Genomic DNA, 21731 nt, shown 5'->3' with positions numbered 1-21731 from the left:
TTCACATGATAATTATGTGTTGTTTTAAGCAAAGATTTAAAAATGAAAATAATATCTAACAACGGGATATTCATGCTTTAGAGTCGTAAAAAATAAAAAATATATATTTTATATCCTGTTACTAATTGCCTACTATGGAGTTAGCAGCTAAGCACTCTTAGAGGACGATATGCGATTAAATAAAACGCGTGTAGCCTTATATTAATCGAGTAGGTACAAATTTGCAGCGCACACGGAATTGTCTGTTTTCCTACCAGCTGCTCAGTAACAGTTGTCGTTTTGAAATGGGAGCGATATGCCGGCCTCGTGCCGGGAAAATCTGCTCCCGGATGTGTACTTATCTGGTGACACGTCGTTACCAGTACAAAGGTTTTATTTCATTCTTGCAATATACAAATGCAGCAAGTGAGATGATACTTTGATAAATAAAACAATGTAAACGGTACAACAAATTATACTTTATTTTTATAACATCTTTATAATAATAACGTGTTCTTATACACATAAACTTTGTCAATGCATTATGCCGATGCATACAAATGAATAAACATTTCTAAATAAAAGTAACATATAAAAAGATATACCTTTGTTATACTATTCAAATAATTATTTGCGCTCTACGCTTCACCTCTGTGTGTATTACAAAAGTGCAAACGTTCAAAAAGGCGGTGTATAATTTGTAACTTCATATTATAGATCTATGAATAAGGTACTTGGTCACTAATGTGATTGGTGTCTCGTCTATATCAGCTAATATACATCTATTATTATAGTTACGATTATGACTCGCTCGGAGCATTTTAATGTTAAACAGGGTTTAGTCAAATATTTAATGCCAAGCAGCAACATTCGCGCAACTTTAAGTTACGCTTTAAACATAACTAATAATATCTAACAATAAATGAATTCATTAGAAATAATGATATGTGGCTATTTGTATACAATTAAATTATTTAACGTGAAAGTAATAATTTTAAATATCACATAATATTCGTAGAAATATTTCCTATTATATCTTCTAGTGGTCCTTTATAACGCGCTACATTTAGCCACGAGGTTGCTTCGTAACTACGCGGAGTGCTCTAATACAATTGACAGGCGCCCTATCTCATTCTATTCATACTAATCACATGGTATGTAAATCTACAATCTTGCTTATTACATATTAGAAATAAACTAATTAATTGTTGACCTCGTGGCTGACACGTGAGTGTAACATATGGTACGATATTTATATAAAATAATAGTTTGTGCGGTTCATCTGCCAGCAGTTTGTGCTGCAGTCATTATATACAGAAGGTATATAATGAACTGCGCTCGTTAGCTATCACGTGCGGCGCGATGGGTGAATCTGTGATGTTATTCGTTTAAAATGCAGGTACGCATCAGAGCGTCGACCACAGCGTACGGGTCGCAGTTGGAGGCGGGTCTGCGGTCTTCTAAGTAGCCTTTCTTCTCTTCAGCCACTGTTCGCGGTATTCTTATGCTGCTACCTCGGTTGGCGACACCTGTGACGTCATGCAATTAGTTATTACCGGCCGTATTATTTGAAAGTGACAATCTAATCACACTGACAAGGCTATTAAGTTTACCTGCGCTGAAGTCGTTAATACTGGCTGTTTCGTGAAGGCCGGTCAGCCTTCTCTCGTTGTCCTTTCCACCGCGCGGATCGTACACCTTAATGTGCTTCATGTGGACCTTCGATAGTTTATCTATCGCCTTTTCAATTTCACTGTTTAAAGGAAATTATATTAAATTAATATACGAAAATGCGGAATATTATTCTATTAAACTAATTAATACATACAATACTTACATAATACCATTGTCTTCTCTCATTTTTTTGGTTGAGAAGTTAGTGTGCGCTCCAGAGCCGTTCCAGTCTTGGACCGGCTTAGGATCGAAGGTCACGATGACTCCGTATTCCTCAGCAAGTCTGTGTAGGATGTACCGCGCCACCCATAGGTCATCGCCGGCGGTCACTCCGACCGATGGCCCCACTTGGAATTCCCACTGCGAAGGCATCACTTCGGCGTTTGTACCCGAAATTGGAACACCAGCATAGAGGCAGCATCTGCAATAAGAAACCAAGTTTTAGCTTAATATGCTACGTATATTTGTAAAACAAATAATTGTATAAAACAATATTCAAGTACCTGTAGTGAGCCTCAACGAGGTCTCTGGCGAATACTTTGTTGGCACCAACGCCGCAGTAGTAGGGGCCCTGTGGTGGTGGGAAACCGCCTGGGGGCCATCCGAAGGGTCGCAGATCTGAATCTAACAGGATGTATTCCTGCTCAATTCCGAACCAAGGTTCATCATCCTTGCATTTGTCAGCAGCCTCTTGACACCGGATGCGGTGATTGCTCTCTGCGCAGGAAAATAGTAGGAAATGGTAAATTCTGTTTATAATTTTACATTTTGAAACTTTATACAGTAATTTGTTATTGTTATAACAATATGTAAACGAAATATTAATGCAGCAATATCAAGTACCTGTGGGCTCCATGTTGTACTTGTAAGTGTCGCACATGACGAGAATGTGGTTTCCTCTTCGGAAAGGGTCCTTGTAAATGGCACGAGGCACTAAATAGGTGTCAGAGTTGTGGCCATCAGCTTGGCCAGTAGAGCTGCCATCGAAATTCCAGATAGGTAAATCTGTCGAGTAAATAATCCATTAAATACGAAACAGGTTGCATTGAGGACAGCTGTTAAAGATACACAATATCAAAGGTTACCTACCTACTTTTATGCTAAATAAAACGATTATGCAATTTCATGGTTAGCACGGCAATTACTACGAATAACTATCTACTTAAAAGCGAATACTAAAACGGAATCGACTACTATACAATAAAAATAATATTATGTACGACTGGTCAAACATTATTACTGAAACCTGACAAGTTTTCATTAAAGCTGTTCTTATTTTCTGTTTCTCGCAACTTGCATTTTACGCTATAGACATTTTCAAGATCTCTTGGATAGAAATGTGGCGGTGAATATAAAAAGGAATATGTTTGTTTCAACATATTTTTATATTTTAACAAATAGTCTTTGTTCATATCTTCTAATATTACTGCAAGTTTATCTATCGAAAAAGCGTGACATTAGTATAAGCTAGTTAAGCTTAATAATATAACTCTTCAAACGATTCGAAATGACACTGCCCCTTTAAATTAGGTTTAAAAATAGTTTGAAGGCCTCTTCATTTTATGAAAGCGTTTTAATTGTAAAGTAAATGAGGATGTTATGAAATTAAATGAGCAGCGTTTAAAGCGCGAACTCGTAAAGTTCATTAATAATTATTAATGTTAATTTAAAATTCCTGAGGCCTAATAGCTCGCTTGTTTAATATTATTTGCTTAAAATATTTTTAAAGAATATATTATGTACTTATACTTATTTAAAATATCTAATATTCCGGTGCCTACAGCTTACACGTAACTCGATTTAATGCCTAAGTATAGGGCTTATAAGTATAGAATTTAATTTAATGTAAATCGGAGATATAAATTTAATATTAATAATTAATTACCTTTAGGCACTTTCGGTATGAAGCTCAAGGTGCGATCCTTACACCTCAAGTGTTCGCCAGTTCCGTCGATCCAAATGTAGGTAGCCAGGATTTTGTCAGCGGGCAAAGGCAAGTCGTTGTACCTGCCCAGGAGAGTCTTAGAGAGGACTGCATTTGGGGAGTTGGTTAGTACCGGCCCCGATAAAATCTTCGGATTATCTGAAACATTGTTACATAAAGGTCAAAATAAATTCATATTGCTAATTAGTTTCGGCTCTCGACCTTAAAGACACCGACTTAACCGACGATCCAAAACAACCCCATCAAAAATATCAATGGCCTGTTTTTGCATATTATTATGTACTTTTTTATACTCTTACATGCGTCACTAAAAGATAAATTTAATTTAAACTGTGAATCACATCACAGTCAATTAATTAAACATAAACTTTAATTATATTGAAACCACGAGAATTTTATTTTGTTAATGAAAATCGACAGACAATTGACATTTACTACATTCTACATGGTGACGTCAAGATTACATCACAACATACCTAACATTATGATACTTGAAAACTTTAATTACTTGTGATGTGAATTATGTTATTTATGTATCCAGGAAGGATAAGACAACGAGCGTCGCAGGTACTGTAGTATATTTGTTCGCAGTTCCGCAAGCGTAAATGCGTTTTTTAGAATCAAAGTACTTATCACTGTGCAATTTCCACGAATCACTAGCGACATCTTGAGAAATATAGCATTTATTTAGTTCGCGTTGTCGTACTCACGAATTCGGTAAATAGTTTATAATTATTGGTTTTCAACTTTAATTGGCCAAAATAGAATCTAAACAACCAAATGCGTCGAATGTTATTTGTAAAATAAAATATTGTATTCATCGTTTTATAAAACATTTTCAAGTTTACAAAGGATTTATAACACGCCATGGAAACTTCAATGTCAAAATTATCATAAATATAAAAAAGAAGGCTTCGAAAACTAGTTTTTGATACAAAATGCCGTTGTCTTTTTCTAAATATAAAAATATACTTCCCTGGAATTTTATTATGTAAATTGTATTGTCAGATGCGGAACAATTTTGAGAAATACTTGCTTAATTTTAAAAAATGAATTATATAGCAGATAACGGAGCATCAAACTAAAAAACATATTGAACGATTGTCATGACCTATTTGAAATTATATACTGTAACAAACACGAGATGTCCAGGGCTTATATGTGGCCGCATCTGTATTCTGGTAGTTTCAATTTACATGCATAAAGGCATTGTTATTAAGATGTTTATTTGATATTTATTTACAATTTAAGCATTAAATAATTTTGCATACTTTGTACAATTTTATCTTAGTTAAGTTTAAATACTTTCCACGCAGCGCCTACAATAAAACACCTAAGCTTATAAAAATATTTTTAAAGCATTGGGAAAGATAATAAATGGGTTGGCCTATTTTTGGTCCGCACGATAATGAGTTATTCATCATTTGGATCAATTTTCATCAGTAAACTCGCTGGTTGCTAATTTACGATTGGTAAATGAAGTGGAAATCGCGCACTATCTTTGCCAATACGAGCAAAAAATTCGTACACTCTACAAAATGGGTAGTATGTGCCAACAGAAGACAATTTGCCTACCCACCAATCTGATTTGATGGAGTGTTTGCGTATCTTGCAGACGTTACAATGTCCTACGATCATGTGTGGCTTATGTGGTTCAAAATTTGTAGAATTAATCCTCGATAAACTGAAACTACAACTCAATCTATCAATTCAATATCCATATTGTTGAAATCCATTTTACGATCAGTTGATAAATTACCAAAAGCATAACATGGCAATGACGTCAAATTCGAGATTATAAGTAATTGCAATTAGTGGGTCAAGGGTGATACCGATTGATTATAATAAGTCACAAGAAGTTTATTGTGGTATTTACGTATCGGATTATGTTGTACTTGTAGGTACTCCATTACTTACCCTCTATTTTCCCATGTGCTGGATCTGACATTTTTCTGTTATCTAAGGCACTAACAACCTGAAACAAGCAGACGGTATTGTTATTTTAATATCAACATATTTTCAGATAGAATGGTCTTACAGTGAAAATATTTTACCATTAATGTGACTGTGGGCGCGGAAATGAGAACGAAATAAATCGATCATCATTAATTATGAACTTATGGAGGAAATTTGATCGCTGGAACTATTCCGACAAGCTTTGACCCGAGTCTAGTTTGAAGGTTTTTTTACCAAACCAAGCTCTTTGCGGTTGAAAAAGAGAATTAAAATAGAAAAAGAAAGAGAAAAATAGCAATTTATTGTTTTTCGTAATACCAAGATAACTATGGATGTGGAGAGTTTTAGGAAATGTAAGGTAACAATAATATAGTCTCAATACAACATTTAGATGGTTATAATCGGATTCATAACCATAAGAACATTTTCTGATGGTTACTTAAAATTGTCTTTCTTTGTTTCCGTCGGCCTCTTAAAAAACATCAGTCTGTATATTATATATATTGTATTTTTACTTTTTGCAACATATTTATTATTTTTCCTTGACATTTAAATACACATACACCGCCTAGTTGATATTATTATGTATAATAATAAATTTGCTGTTATAAATTTATGTAGGCAAGTTTTGTAAAAAATTACCTATTTATTATTAAATGATATATTATACGCACAAACAAAAAATCGAACCATAAAATGCAATGTGAGAACTAAGTTTCGCAGGCGTACATAGATTAAACGTGTAGAATATCGGCCTCCAATCCAGAATAATGCTCGAATTGTCGCACAAAAATCACCCGCCGTTCACCGTTACACATAAAAATTATAATCTTTCAAAAACGGACTTAAGAAGTAATATGGCATATGGTGTCTTTTATACCGGGAATTGTAATGATTAAACGCGTTGGTTCGGAGCATGGACTCATTAGTTACCTCCAAGGTTCAAAGTTTTAATTTACAATAAAACGATTAGGTAAATATCCAGCGGTTTTTCCTCAATTCTACGTAACGAACCTTTCCCGCTTTGACGCCTCACCTTTGTCTCTTTGACCACGGCCCACAAGGAAAGAACACGCTACTACTGTGATAAACGAATAGAGGTATGTTATGCGTATATATTTTTTTTAAATCTCTACTTATCATCAGTAATAATTATTCAATTCATAACTATATAAGTATTTGCTTTGACCATAAATAATTATCAAAACTCGAGATTCATCGGATACACAAAAAATATAAATAAATAATAATAAATACTCTGCCTGTGGTAAAATTTCCATTTTTAATACCATAGAACGAGGATAACTTCAATCCGAGAACGCATTGTTTTACATCAATTACTAACGGATAGAATATATCTTTAGAAATCTACAGTGTTGTATCAACCCGACTACTTTAGTATCAAAATGTATGTTTTGTGATAGAGCCGATCAGTGGATTTATAAACGGCGGACAGCATGAGTATTGCGGGTCGCCCTGGGTTGTCAGTGTCGTACAGAAAACTAGAAATGATAGTTTGCTGTTGCGTACTATACTGAGAGTGACATTTTCAGAGGGCCTAACCGGGGGATTAAATAAGTATTGAGAAGATAAGGGGTTATCTTCTCAATACTTATTTATTTACTGTAAGGTCACGCACAATGGCCGACTATTTTACGGGCTATGTGCGGGAAGAGGAGCCTACAACCAATACCAATTACTTACTGTAAGGTCCGCAAAACAGTCTTGTTTCTTCTGAATTTACGACAATTTACATCCCTCACTTGTACCTATTCTCCTGTCTCTACCGCCTGATAGAGACTATTTAATGCAAGGTAACATGTTTGCTCGTATGCTACCATGCTGCTTCAAACTATAAAATCATAGTGTGAACCGTAAGAATCGATCTAAAATATACAATTATTTCGCTTAAAATAGCACTGATGATATTTGGTTGTCCAATGTTACTGAAAACCCTACCGTTTATTAAATAGTAATTATGTCGTTAAATATAAAATTATTAACATACAAAACATATTCGTGCCTTCTATTCCTGAAGGGGTAATAAGAGGCGCAGTTGGTACATTCATTTTCCGCCATATGTTTTCGGTCCCATATTGTGATAGGGGGCAAGCTTATCATATATCATATCGGATATAAATTCTCGACTCCGGGCTGACACTGAGTAGAAAGACCTAATATCACTTCGCCCAAGCCCGAGCCGGGGTTCAAACCCGAAACCTCAGCACTGCAGTCTTACCGTAACACAACTACGCGGTCGAGGCGTCAAAATTATCAAGTCTAAATAATATAATGTCCAAGGAATAAGTTTGTAGTTAGTACCTATTCATTAATAACTTTGCGGAAGTGGTCAGAATATTGTATTTGTGGTCGCATTGATGAGTAAAACTCATAAATCTATTTTCTATGCTCATTTGTGAAGTAGCGTTTATTGTTTGTATTAAGTCTTTTTAAAATAATGCTTTTGTTCGAAGCTACCAATAATGAGACCGTATACAATAAGCATTTAGAAACAAAGCTTATATTTTTCAGTTACTGTATTTTGAACCTAATGATTAAGGAATAATTAACAAACAAAAATTCCAAGTTCTTACGTCAATATTTAATGTATCGCCTTGGTAAATCTACGAATTAAATCTACTCTTACATTCGATTGAACTACTTATATTTTAAAATCCCACAATCAAACCAAATACCGGTGTTTTTTTTCAAATAACGCGTCAGTGATAATTATTTAATTCTGTTTATTTATAGTGATATTTTTCTATTATCTTGTTTTTGCGTTGCCTACACTGCGTTGTCTTATTATCAATTGTTTATAAACTCGTCAATTACATGTATATCTAAGTAGGTTAATAGCTCATAAATAATATTTGTTATTTCTCGTAAAATTAAATGTTGCAATAGGATTAAAAAAATATTATTAATATGTTTTATTGGATGCCGCGTTTATGTTCCGAATGAGCGAGACACAACTAAGGAACAAAGACATTACTCCTCGTCAGATGTCCGTACGCATGTTACTGTGTTGCATATTAATGGACTTCAGTATGACTTACGATTTTCTTTGTTCTCGTGTAAATTCATAGTTGTCATAGATGTTAGTTGTGATAAATACAATGATGGGAAGGTCATGGTCTATTGATTTATATGTCACTCTTTGAGACCATGACTACTTAGATTTTTTATTCATCTTAACCATTTCATTTGTATGTATACAATTATAATTGTTTGTCGGTGTCATTCGAAATTTGAATTTATTATCGTGTTGACATATTTATGCCGAAATGAACATATATATAAATTGCAATATACCCCGTGCCGGTTTACATCCCTGTGCAACAGTCACGGTCTTTCTTTTTAAAGTTGATGAGAGCATTGGCTGGTTCACGCGGTTAGCTCGTGACCGGACGGCCAACGCAATCTGTTCAGTTTTGTACAGCTGATGGCCAATGTACGAATTATTTCATTACGTACTTTGCAAAACAAAAACAAATCGTGTGCGAGTTATTGTATTCAGATTATATTGTTAAAAACTTTCAATACAATCATCGAAGTTCTATTACTACTTTTCCATTAATTAGATCATCATAGTTGTTAATAAGATAACTATTATGAAATAGGATATATCTTTGAATGTTTTTTTTCCTTAATTTCATTTTGGTGAGAGAAAATCACTTGATATAAGTAGTATGTTTCGGGCTGTTAGATATTACAGAATCATATTATCTTATATGGTTAATTGTTACCATATGTTATCCCCTAACTATTAAATTATTTAAAAATACTAGTTGATGCCATCCCCACAGTTATAGTAAATCCAACGGAATTTCATTACGCTCGACCGATCAATCTTGGTTCAAAGAGTATCTGCAGTACGAAAAATAATATCCGATTAATAGACAAAAATGATAATGTGTCAAATCTAAACACGACACTAACACACAAATATGTTAATAATAACGATGTTCAGTTGCTGCATTTAAATATGGGTAATAGAACTAAAATAAAATAACACATTCACGTTGAATTGATAACCTCCTCCTTTTTTTGAAGTCGGTTAAATAAAATGCAAAATGATTTTACCTAATTCTAATTTAATATTCATTAAATAATTCAAATGATGACAAAAAATATTTTTAAATTAATAATAATTTATGTTGATAAATTCTTATAAGTACATACCGGACGTAAAGTGCCGCTATATCAAAACACGGAACTGCAATATTTGGTAAAACTCATGTCATAGGTAAAATACATTTTTACAATACGTAATGTATCTATTGTCAAAATTTCCTTGAGAAAGCTTGATATCCGATCGATATTGCCTAGATCTTCTCGACAAAAAAATCTTATTTTTAATGTATCAGCATGAGTTTGCATATTGCAACCGGCCAAGTTTATTAATAAAATCGCATAAAAAAGACAAAAGTGGTATTTTCACACATATTGTGACTAATATAGCTATTTTAACAAGTTAACTTTACCCAATACTTCGGGACGAAATTATCTTAATTTGATAAACAAACTAGGTCAGGATGCACAATGAACGAATAAAGTGCGCCGCGAGGTGGATTAACTCATGTCAAAACTGAACTGATATGTCAGTTTCTTTATAAGGCACCAAAACGATCTTGACCTATACGATTTGCGTCGTACTTTCCAATAACATAATTCGATTGTTTCAACGTTATTTTGTGTAAAATTTACGTATGAACTATGAACTTGGGTAACTTTACAAAAATAGAGATACTGTGAAAAGGAATTTTTAAAGTGTGTAATGTGTCTACTTATTTATGAAAGATTTATAACTACTGACAGGTACATAAATAAGCTTATTTAATGAAATTGATCTTATCTATTTTTTTTATTTTTATAGCTACGTTATGTCAATAAGCCATTAATGCGTAGATAATAAAATACAGCTACGTATTACGGAGTTAAAAACCGGATTCATTTATATGTCTACACGTTGGAATAGATAACATTGGTCAAATGTTCACAGTTATGTAATGATAGACTACATCATTCCTTCTCCACATTCTTATGACAAATTTCCATATATGAGCCAACATCAATGATGAAACATTTGCGGGCTTGTACCATCACGCTGTATCAGTCGAGTGTCTACTATAGTTAATAATAATCTTCTGCAGTAATGCGTTGATATATACCTATGTATCTATACAGCTAAAGATATAGATAAGGACACTCGATACAAACCGCACGGAGTAGGGCATTCTAAACAATTTGTAATAAACGTTATTAAAAACAATATTACAATTATTACGACAATCTGCGACACACTACGTTATTATATTTACGATTAACAAGTCACAACTAACACAGATTGTTCAAGGCTTATCACAAATAAGTATTTAATGTTAGATTATAATAAATATAAGAAATTGTGAGCTGTAATTACATTGAACGCCGACAATAATTACTACAAAGTACGAATGTAAAAAACTATCATTATGAAATAAATATGGTGGCATGGACGGCGAAAATAACTCATCTTCTGGTAATTTCGCCAGCCAGTTGTGTTACTTTTGAGTTAACAAGCTGTTTACGACACAGAACGAGACATGGATAAGTGCCCTCTCACATCACAAGGCAGTTCGCAACTTAGAGTTGTACCAGCAAGGTAAGTTTATTGTTATTGCAACACTTCCATCATTATGCAATGGATCCTTCAGTGAAGGGTTAAGGACCTTCACAGTTAGATGTGCCCACATTGTATTACATCTTCTAGATATTGGTTTTAGATAATATCGGAATTTGATGTTCATTGTCCGATGATTTGCGGTTCAATATAATTTTGACTAGAAATTGTTGGTATACCATACTTTATTTAAACAATTGGTAGTCATTCGTATTTTATATATAAAACCTAGACGCGTAAAATACAGATGTCTGCCAAAATGTTAAAAACTAGGGAGTCTAAAAACTTTTAATTGAATTATGAAGTAAGTACTTGATAACTATTGATAATACATAGGACAATATATATTATACGGTTATAACAGAAAATGATCACCATAAAAACAGAAGGAAATTTAAATTAAAAAAAATCGTACTTAACTGGGACTTGCATGCGAACTAAACCATGAGTAAAAGTTGGTTGTAATTGAAATATTAAATATTCTATACCTATTTTAGCCGCGCGGCATCGTCTAACCACTATCGACATAAATAATTCACTATGCAACACACTAAAGAGTGTTTACCCGTTATTACTTCATATTCTATTAACTGTTGATCAATCAATAAATCACCTACTTAAATAATTATTATTAATTAGTAATGACAGTCTTACTAAAGTGCATATTTTAGTACCTATATTATGATATAAAGTTTGGCTCAGGGCTCCGCCTGAGCGAAAGTTAGACAGTGTTTTTTCACAAATGAAAGTTCTGTGCAGTTTCCCGAGATAAAAGTTATCGAGGAGCGTATTTAAACATAAGGCAGCTCATGGTTATAAGTAATAATATTATACTTAATTAACCGTTGGGTTGGAGGCCTGATACAGAAGGCAGTATTGCTGGACGCGGCGCGCATTGTGAGGAGATTCCTCACTTTGAATCCCTAACCGCCGGTGGCTTGAGTTTTGAGCTACGCCATCAGGGGGTCATTGATTTTTTTATATTTTTATATGCATGTTTTTTTTAAATATAAATGTAAGAAAAGGACTTTTAAAATAAAGAGAATTTACATAATAATTATAATAATATGAGCCCTGTATTATATTGTCCCACTGTTGGGCACGGGCCTCCTCTCCTACTGAGAGTGATTAGGCCTCAGTCCACCACGCTAGTCTACTGCGGATTGGTAGACTTCACACATCCTCGAAAATTCCTATAGAGAATTTCTCATGATGCTTTCCTTCACCGTTATAGCAAGCGATCATTCACAAAGAATAAACACATTTTTTTTAGAAAAGTCAGAGGTGTGTACCCTTTGGATTTGAACCTGCGGACATTCGTCTCGGCAGTCCGTTCGACAACCAACTAGGCTATTGCCGCCTATTATAAGTTATAAGTAAGTAATAATAATAAACATAAAGAATATAACGATAAATCACAGACTAACTCTGAAAAATTATGGTTAAGGCTCTTGGCGTCTAGCGACTTGTTTGACCTATCTTATCGATCATTAGGAATAAATATAACCTTTAGGTGTGGTCCGTTTCCCTTCATACTTCAAACGTAGCTTAGGAAAGCAAAATACCCGGTGATAATCTTCCCTTAAAAAATAAGGTCATGTGTTGAGGATAAGAATAGAACACTGAATTCCTTCTTAAAATAGGTACCTAGAATAACGTTTCATACTGTGTGTAAATTTTCGGCCTATAACGAGGTGAATTCCACCAAATCCATTCAGAATCTTATAAACATCCTCACTAGCTTAAACCTGTTTTGTAATGTAAAGCAAACAATTCATATAATGTAGATGGACTGTTGTTTAAATATAGCCAAATATAAAGGATATTATTTCTATAAAATCTACACTCGGTTCCCGGACTCCATGTTCTGACATGGGCATCACGCAAGGGTGGACCATGGATGATTGATCATAACCAATCATGTACAATTTGAAATCAGTAAGTAGTTTTGTAAGTAGTTGTAAGCCTGGTTACATTTTTAGTGATGAACTAATTGATTAGCTCAGTTATATTATGCGCTGGTACGCAATGCGTATTGCGCCTCGAATTTACGTGGTAGCGTTCGCAAGTCGTTGCGCAGCCACGATTTAAAAAATATTTTTATAACCTTCCTATCTGATATAACTTAAGTACCTACTTGATTGTGATAATTTTTCTAATTGTATGTTGTGCACTTGCATCACAATTTAACCAATGAAGTACCTATTTTCGTAGAGCGGTTGGCTTAAACTTTAACTCAAATGCATGTTGCCCGAATCCTCTATGTATATTTGTTTTTTTTTTGGACCTTGTAAATATTTGTGTGTCCCAGTATATTGTGCTAATAAATGTTGCTTTCTGTCTTCCTTCAGATACATTGGAAATACGAATATGATTACTCGATCGTCCTACATTTGCAAATGATTTTTTTGCGTCAATTGGAAGTTTATTTTGCATGTGACTAAATCAAATTCATGAAATTGTATTTAATCTGGAAATCAGTCTCCACTTCGTCTTTTTCATTTATTCACGCAACAAGAACACAAATCTGATTATTCGAGCATCCAAAAAATATTTAAAATTATACTAGAGCAGTTTTATAAGGAAAATCAGGGATCTTGTAAAAGGAAACTTGACCGATACTTATAACCGGTAGTTTCCGAGTTAAACAATACTCTCGACCTTAACATTATAGTAGAAACTACGCGCCAACAGCGACACGAGACTGACGATTCAAGCGCTCTATATTATGAAGAACTATACGTTTGATCCTGACGTATGTAGCGTATGACACTTGGAGCGTTAAGCTCATGGCCTTCTGGTTAGGTAAAATATATAAAGTCATTAGAAGAACAATTTCTTCCATCTTTCGTCAGGTCACGTCATTAAACTAAATATTCAGGGTGTAAAAAATACTATTTAACATCCGTAATATGGTTCCGTTTACATATTATATAGTAATTAATATCAGCCCTGTATTATATACTGCTCCACTGCTGGGCACGCGTCTTTATACTAATTAATAAGTTATAATTATATAACGGGGAATGACTTAACGAAATAGGTACAGCAGAATATTTTGCTGCTGACATGACGCGGATTGCGGAAGTTATTAATACGTTTACGGCAATGAAAGCATTCATAATTAAAATACTTTGCATTTAATACAAGGAGTACGAGTTGTTCGTAAACCCGAATAACGTGATTGCGGGACGCGAAAATGTTTTTGTCCCGACTTGCCTTTCACTCAAATTAACGACCATTTAATAGGCACAAAATTTTGCAAATTCATTTTTATAATGAATTACTTTTATGTGTCTAATAAATACAAAACAAGTTTTTTTTATGTTGACGGTGAGCATACAGGTAGAATTTTGAGTTGCACGCGATATTTAATAAGTATTTTTTTATATTTACATCGCGCATAAGATCATTCACGTGCAAACAATGGAATTATCTTATAAATAATTACTTATAATATGCGTGATTGTTTATAGCGAAGGATCTATAAGAGTTCGATAAGAGCTGATTATGTTATTTTGAGTACATTTTCTAATCGCATCAATAAGAAGTTTAATCTGCAAGAGGATTATTAACGTATTAGTAGGTGAAGTGACCTCTCCACAAACGTTGCGTCGCCAGGACTTGATTTATATGGCGTAGGCGCGTCGGTAACACATACCATCCTCTCGACCCAATGAGAAGAGTCCACAGGAATGTAACTAGTCAATGCATGTGATGCCAAGGCTGCAATGTCTATTATTAATTTCAACAAAATGCATTGGAATGAATAGTAGTGATTTTTTTCTTATAATCTTCCATATAAATCCAATCCAAGCGCGATTATCACCTTTATATGTATGTGTGTATGCGATCATAACAAAATTCCGCGCCAAAAACATTGTTGCCGACAGGCATCCGAACGTAAATAGTCGTTATTGGGTTAGGTTGATATAGATTTCGACATCTTTAAGGAAGTAAACAGTCATTGTTCAAATTTCGTACTTCCTTTTATAAAAGTGAAAACGCATTCAGACAACTTGACTCACATTTGTCTTATTTTATTTTTAGGGAGTTCCCAGGAATAATATAACGCGATCGACCTCGCACGCGTGTTACTGACCTTAAACTCAACACGCATAGTATGAGTGCGGACCGTTTATTTACGTTTCGTTTATTGCTAGTAAATATGTACACTTGATACAAATTTTTGGTAAATTTTTCATCGATTTTATGCTCGTTAGTATTAAACCGCTAGAGCCTGCCCTCGATCATAACGTCTATCAATATTTTCAAAACTAAAAATGTATTTACCGAGAATGTTGATACTGGACTCTAGCTAATTCGTCACCTGATTATAGTTCAACAAGTTTTAGCAATATCTGTAAGACTTTGACAGCTCGAAGATGTCAGGTGACGCAAATACAACATAATATGGATTAACAAATATAGGTTACTAGTTGACCCGACAGACGTTGTCCCGTCTTACGTCTTCCTCACGCGTGATGCGTGACCAAGGGAAATAGGGATTTATATATATATATATATATATATATTTTTTAATTTAGTACCTATGTACTAAGATAATATAGCGGCTATTTGTCTGTGTATACACTAAGTTAGTTCTCAATGGATTCATAACCTTTTATGTACCTTAAGGAAATAACTAGGACATTTCCTACATCAAGGCGTATTGTTTATACAATACTATCTATTTATAAATCTTAACCTTTGCTTAAAAGGTGCACGTATGTTACAATGAATACAGAATAGGTAAAACTATTTACTTTATTTCTTTTACATGTGCTTGGTACACTACTAATTATAGAAAAATATTTACATCAAGTTCGATTTTAAGTGTTTCAAACAGTTACACACGATACCTATATCAAATTGGCTTGTACGTAATGTCCTTAAGATGGGAAAAAGCCTCACGGGCCACAGAGGAAAGCTATTTACATACCTATCATATTTATGCTTATTTAAATTAAAATTATAAACATAACCACCTATACATTACTAAATAATGCCTGCTTTACTTCTTTTTACGTTTGAATGTTTGAATATCCTCGTCCTTATATTCAATTTACCTACTTTATGCTGCTATAAATAAAATGTTAAGGCCGTATTTTTAACCTCGTTTCTAAGGACTTCAGATAAAAGATTCGCATTTCGAACGAGTAAATGATCCACGTTATTAATCTATTTATACCAATGAGTTTCGAACATGAGAAACTAATATTTGGAAAATATTATTTAATTTTACCAGTTAACTTATTTTAAAATTTAAATTCAGGTCGCTTAGAGACCTAACATGATAATAATATAATCGTATGCAACACTTGTTATTATTATAATTTAAAAATGCGTAAAATTCTGAGACATTGTAGTTTTTTTATAAACATGCACCTAGGTAAAGTTCAACAAAGCGCTGTCATTATTTAATGAAGATATAATAAAGATTAAATATATTGAAATAATTAGACTAATGAGTGACTGTTACCATATTAATGATGCTTTGTTGTAGATCTAGATATTAATACGTACGCGATAAGCATGTATAGATTATTGTTTTGAGTTGTTAGCTATATAGGGAGCAATGTAATTTGAACACGGATTATGCATCTAGATGACACTATTACCATATTATAAGGATGGTTGCATTGAGGGCGCGTTGCTTCGATGAAATATTCGCTAACAAGACTTCTATTTTTTTTCAAATTAATCTATGCCATGTTACGACAAGAAATAATTACTTTATTCGTTATTTTTAAATTTTGCAACACTTCTCCTTAAACGCAATACTTTCTCTTAAATGTGGTCTACAAAACGATACATTTATGTTCTTTATAAATTTAAGAATGCAACTTTTAAACATAGTATTTCTAAAGTAATTTATCGTACCTGAATATCATATCTGTGTGTCAACTGTGATTTCGCTAAAATTTAGTTCGCAAAGCAATGATATATTCGAGTGCATTTGGTGAGAGCGTTACATATTTTGGCCGGAGTTGCAAATCGCTGTGCAGTGGTACGCGGTGAGATGGCTGATGGCACTGTGGCAGGCAAGTGGCGCGTGCACACCATTCGCACGTGCTCACTCGGACAGCCCGATGGGGAGTTTCCACACCCGGTGTACCGCACCACCCGCCGGCCGCCCGACAAAACACACTGCATACCGAACGCACTCATCCGCTTAAACCTTCAATATCCCCTTAGGCAATGTTTAATTTTTATCTGCTATTGTAGCTTATTTGTAGATATTACTTATTTATAATACCTTGAAAAATCTCTTGATGGCAGCGCAGTGTCCGCTCGAACGTGCGTAGTATTATTCGTGCGACGTATCGGAACGCTGAAACGATTCGATCGCAACGCGGAGCGTTCTACAGATTGACTGTTTGGTCGCGCCAAGTGTGAGTCAATTTATGCGCGCGCATCTCCCCGCGTCTGCGCCGTGGTGGGAGCACTCCATTACGTACACATCAGTATGTTCGTACTTCACACGTTAAATTGTAATCAATTCATTCAGTTATTTCGCCAGGAGGGAGCGAACCCACCGGTAAATCCTATCTGACTCCAGCCTGTAATTTGCGCAATGAAGGGAAGTACATCAAACTGCTGTGACATCAAAGGACATATTGATTATAACTGTGCCCTATTTGACTCACAAGCAGCTACTCAAGTGCAGTATGTTCAAAACACAGGGTAAGTTAGAGATAGCAATGCATAAAAAATATAGAAGTGCTATCAAGTTTATGGTAGCTAAATGGGAATTTGAACTGCGTGCATTTCCTCGATTAGCGATTCGCGCTCTTTAGGAAAACCCGAATTTCAGTTGTAAACCACATGAAACAGACGCCGATAAAATTGGTATCCATGAAATTTCTCTAAACTCGACCAACAAAATAAAGTCGTAGGTGTCCATAAAAATGTCATCTCGTTATTGTGTGTTTAACCTGCTCAGCGTTCTTGAAGCTATTGTTTTAGTGAGTTTGAAATTAAAAAACATTGAATGTAGTAAGTACACGATGTCATGACCAATAGGGTGAATTAAACAAACATCTACAATTGCTAAACATTACTTGTTCTAAACTATTATACGGTAATATGTATGAACTAGTTTAATATTATTATTAATTTTATATTTTGAAGAACTTTGACAACGCACTCCTAATTATAATCGGTTATTACTTGCTCTATAAATTTTTCGAAATTTTGATGTATTAACTAAAATATTTGTCATTTGATTTTTAAATAAATCATAACTTTGAATTTTTAAAAAATAATTCAAATTATAATTAAATTATTTTTTCTGACTAAAATTGCTGTATGAAGCAGATACTGTACAAGATATTTATTAAATTAATTTATGAGTAAAACAATAGTTACTAATTAATATTATGAGAGTTATATCCTAGCTGATTTTTTTTAAAATAGTACACAAGCACAGCCATATTTTAGCCACAGCAATTTTGCTGTAGTTATAATTATTATTTATCCAAATAAAATACAGCCATGGTCATTTGGCTTTTATTCAGTATTTTTATTGCATTTCTTTAAAATTAAAGGATATTAAATATTTTAACTTGAAGGAGGTATTTGCTTTCTACATATGTGTTGAGGTGGACAAAGTATGGATTTGGACTGTTTTTAACTCGACTTTCATTTGTTTTTTTCGGCTAAGTTCTAATTTATATTGTAAGAATATTTAGTGACTGTTTTGTTGAAATTTTAATTCCGTTTTCGATTTTACTATCAAAAATCCCCTAGTTACGCCAACATCGCTTGATTAATAGAAGTGATCATGCGGATCTCAGGGTAATTTAATGTACATGGCTGAAATTATTATTTTTTTTCCAGATTCAATTGAGTGTCTGAGTCATGGCAAATTCCTGATCGAGATGCTTTCCGCAAAGTAAACAATAACACCAGACTGGGGTCCACGAAACTTCACGAGACACATTGGTGTTAACAGATGAAAGAAACATTGGTTAAGGAAGCAAGATAAATTCTTAACAAAAGGACAAGCCTTAATACAAATTAACGTACAGTATACATACCTATAATCGTTCTTTCCTAGAAGAGTATGCATAGCTACCGCAGAGTTATAGCATGTATTGCAAGTACCGCGGTCAAATTTAGCTCACTCACACCAAAATTGGAATGATGATTCTTGGCGAAATTCTTTCCTCTGATGAGTCTTCGTGGTGTCTGAACATAGTTGGTGGAAGGGACAAAGCATCGAGGCGGCACGGAGCTACACTCAATGTTACACTCTTCAAAAAGAATAGCACGTTAGAAGGTTTAGGGACACAACATCCTTATATCAACAATTTTTTAAGGTATGGCAATGCGACAGTTTCATAATAATTTAAAGGTATTCAAATTTAAATTTTAGAGTTGCCAATATACCCCCGAAACTTATATCGTTCCAAAAATTAGGCGGGAAGTAATTCCTTACTAAGGCGTAGTGCCATATTTAGCACGTGGTAGTAAATAGTAGAAATATATTCTTTGTATTCATTACTGAGATTTCATTATGTTAATAATAATTTTCCTCGACATGAGGTAATTTTGCAGAAGCTTATCCACAAGTTGTAACTAAGTGTGAGACATCCTTAAGGTTTAATTTAGTTTCAGGTAAAGTCTTCCTACTTCTGAGTAGAATCCCATGTAAAAGATATTTTTATTAATATAAAATCAATAAAAATATAATATTTCCACCCAATTATAACTTTCGTTTTATTTCAATAGTCTATGTTGATCTCATTTTTATTGTAGATACTGTTACCCAAAATAACGACTTATTTATTAGTAGTAAATAGAAATCCTGGCCTAGCTTAAAATATTATGTGAAGCCAGATAAAGAAAAGTAAGTAATTTATTCAGATACTGTTTTATTTATAATAAAGTCATGTAGTCCATTTAATAGATTATTATATTCAAATGGCTAAGTCCTAACCTTGTAGCGGATATTGAAATTTAAAGGAACGCATAATTACCCGTCTACCTACCTAATTCATTTTGCTGTGGATCATTCGCCCAGTTATGCCCCTGCTGTTAATCGTTTTAATTATAACAATCGATATTTTCTTAAAATCTATCTACAATATTTTTAAGCCGAGATACAAAAAAATGAACTAAGTCAAATCACAAGGAATAAAATATAGACGTAATTATACAAAAAATTATATAAAAATTACAATAATATCTACATTTTTTTGCAGAAACTATTGTATTAAAATTAATTAAATTTATCGTCGTTACACAAATATCTAAGCATATCAACTTTGCTTGACCTCGAAAGATACTTTGATGAAATATAATTGAGACCTCTCCATACAATAAATTTACTTTTGCTAACTCAACTTTACAGGATAGCGATTTAAGATCGCCATAAAAAAATATTCGTAAACGTACTTATTTCTTATGGATTCTAGGAAATTAATAATTAATATAGCGGTGATCTAATTACCGAGTTATCCGGGCTAAATCACAGCGAAATACTATCCCATATTTTTGACCACGGCAAAATTTTGGATAGCTTACCGACGTAAATGTCTCTACTCAGAGTCAGAGTGCTTAGATCTAGAGCTTACCTACAATAAATCTGCTTAAAACATTTATCTACACTGCTCAACAAAGTCTAGGCAACAAGGGAAAAATAGATGTTATACATCAATAGAAACCTTATTTAATATTAATTTTAATTTTACAATTTAATAAAAGGCTTGTTTATGAAAAAATAAAAGAATTGACAAAAGTAACGTAATGCTAGAACAAAAACAAAAACATGTGCATTTAATTAAAAGAAAAGAAAGCATGAGTAAAAATTAATTAAAGGAATATTCCTAATAACTTTTGAATAATCTATTGGACCTCCTAAGGCATTAGCAACGGCTCTACATCGACGTGGCATACTGAGAATGAGGTTATCAATTGTCGCCTGTAGTATAAAGCTCCATACTCTGGAAAGGTGTGAAAAAAGTTCTTCCTCCGTATTCAAATTTTGCGGAAAATCGCTGAAACCTCTACTCCTGACCATATCCCACGCATGCTCAAAGGGATTGACGCGGACGGCGCAGGCCACTATAATACGGTGATATTGTACTCGCGGAACAAATTCTTCATCAGTCTTTGCAGAGTGTACACGGGCATAATCATGCATGTGGGATGACCATAGGATGCACAATCTCGTCACGGTATTACTCTTCATTTAAATTGCCTCGTATCAAACTCCAGCCCACACCATTATCATTGCGCCTTCATATGGATGAACTTCCTGAGGATTCTGGAATCCATTCTACCGACCAGGAACTCGCCAACACGCACTCTTCTTGAATCAGGATGAAATCCGAATTGAGACTCATTCGAAAACAGAATACATGCACACTGATTATTGTTCCATCGCAAATGTGTATTAACTCACAATAAACGACGTCCTCGATTTCCTTGTCGAAAAGCCGGAAGTCTTAGGGATATGCCAGCGTGAAGACTGACTTTATGTAACCTTCTTCTGGCAATTTTGTC

At 33.9% G+C, this 21731-nt stretch overlaps 1 protein-coding gene and 1 long non-coding RNA gene across 3 annotated transcripts; one reads left to right on the top strand and one right to left on the bottom strand.

Annotated features, from left to right (window-relative positions):
- Window positions 1-438: 438 nt before the first annotated feature.
- On the bottom strand, window positions 439-17669 carry LOC115444916 (glutamine synthetase 2 cytoplasmic). Of its 2 annotated transcripts, none has more exons than XM_030170907.2 (8): window positions 17479-17669; window positions 5516-5573; window positions 3539-3736; window positions 2497-2658; window positions 2157-2370; window positions 1817-2074; window positions 1593-1732; window positions 439-1508 (listed from the first exon to the last, which is right to left on the bottom strand). In XM_030170907.2, the coding sequence occupies exons 2-8, from the start codon at window positions 5544-5546 to the stop codon at window positions 1360-1362; spliced, it is 1152 nt and encodes a 383-aa protein (XP_030026767.1). In that variant the 5' UTR covers window positions 5547-5573; window positions 17479-17669; the 3' UTR covers window positions 439-1359. The 2 variants fall into 2 exon arrangements, with proteins under 2 accessions (XP_030026767.1, XP_037299964.1); XM_037444067.1 differs by lacking the exon at window positions 17479-17669 and adding an exon at window positions 17195-17386.
- A 17-nt stretch (window positions 17670-17686) lies between these two features.
- Window positions 17687-19932, top strand: LOC115444918. The gene is made up of 2 exons (XR_003938770.2): window positions 17687-17906; window positions 19062-19932. It is a non-coding gene; the product is annotated as an uncharacterized LOC115444918 (long non-coding RNA).
- Window positions 19933-21731: the final 1799 nt, after the last annotated feature.

The sequence above is a fragment of the Manduca sexta genome, chromosome 27, assembly GCF_014839805.1.
Source record: "Manduca sexta isolate Smith_Timp_Sample1 chromosome 27, JHU_Msex_v1.0, whole genome shotgun sequence".
Classification (NCBI taxonomy): domain Eukaryota; kingdom Metazoa; phylum Arthropoda; class Insecta; order Lepidoptera; family Sphingidae; genus Manduca; species Manduca sexta.
This window is presented reverse-complemented; position numbering and strand designations above follow the sequence as displayed.

Bases quoted from the DNA above. Each gene is read 5' to 3' on its own strand.
- LOC115444916 (XM_030170907.2), bottom strand. From the start codon at position 5,546: ATGTCAGATCCAGCACATGGGAAAATAGAGG. The intron at 2,659-3,538 runs GTAATTAATTAT...TTTACTCGACAG, and splicing joins CATACCGAAAGTGCCTAAAG to ATTTACCTATCTGGAATTTC. The intron at 1,509-1,592 runs GTAAACTTAATA...ATGACGTCACAG, and splicing joins TATTAACGACTTCAGCGCAG to GTGTCGCCAACCGAGGTAGC.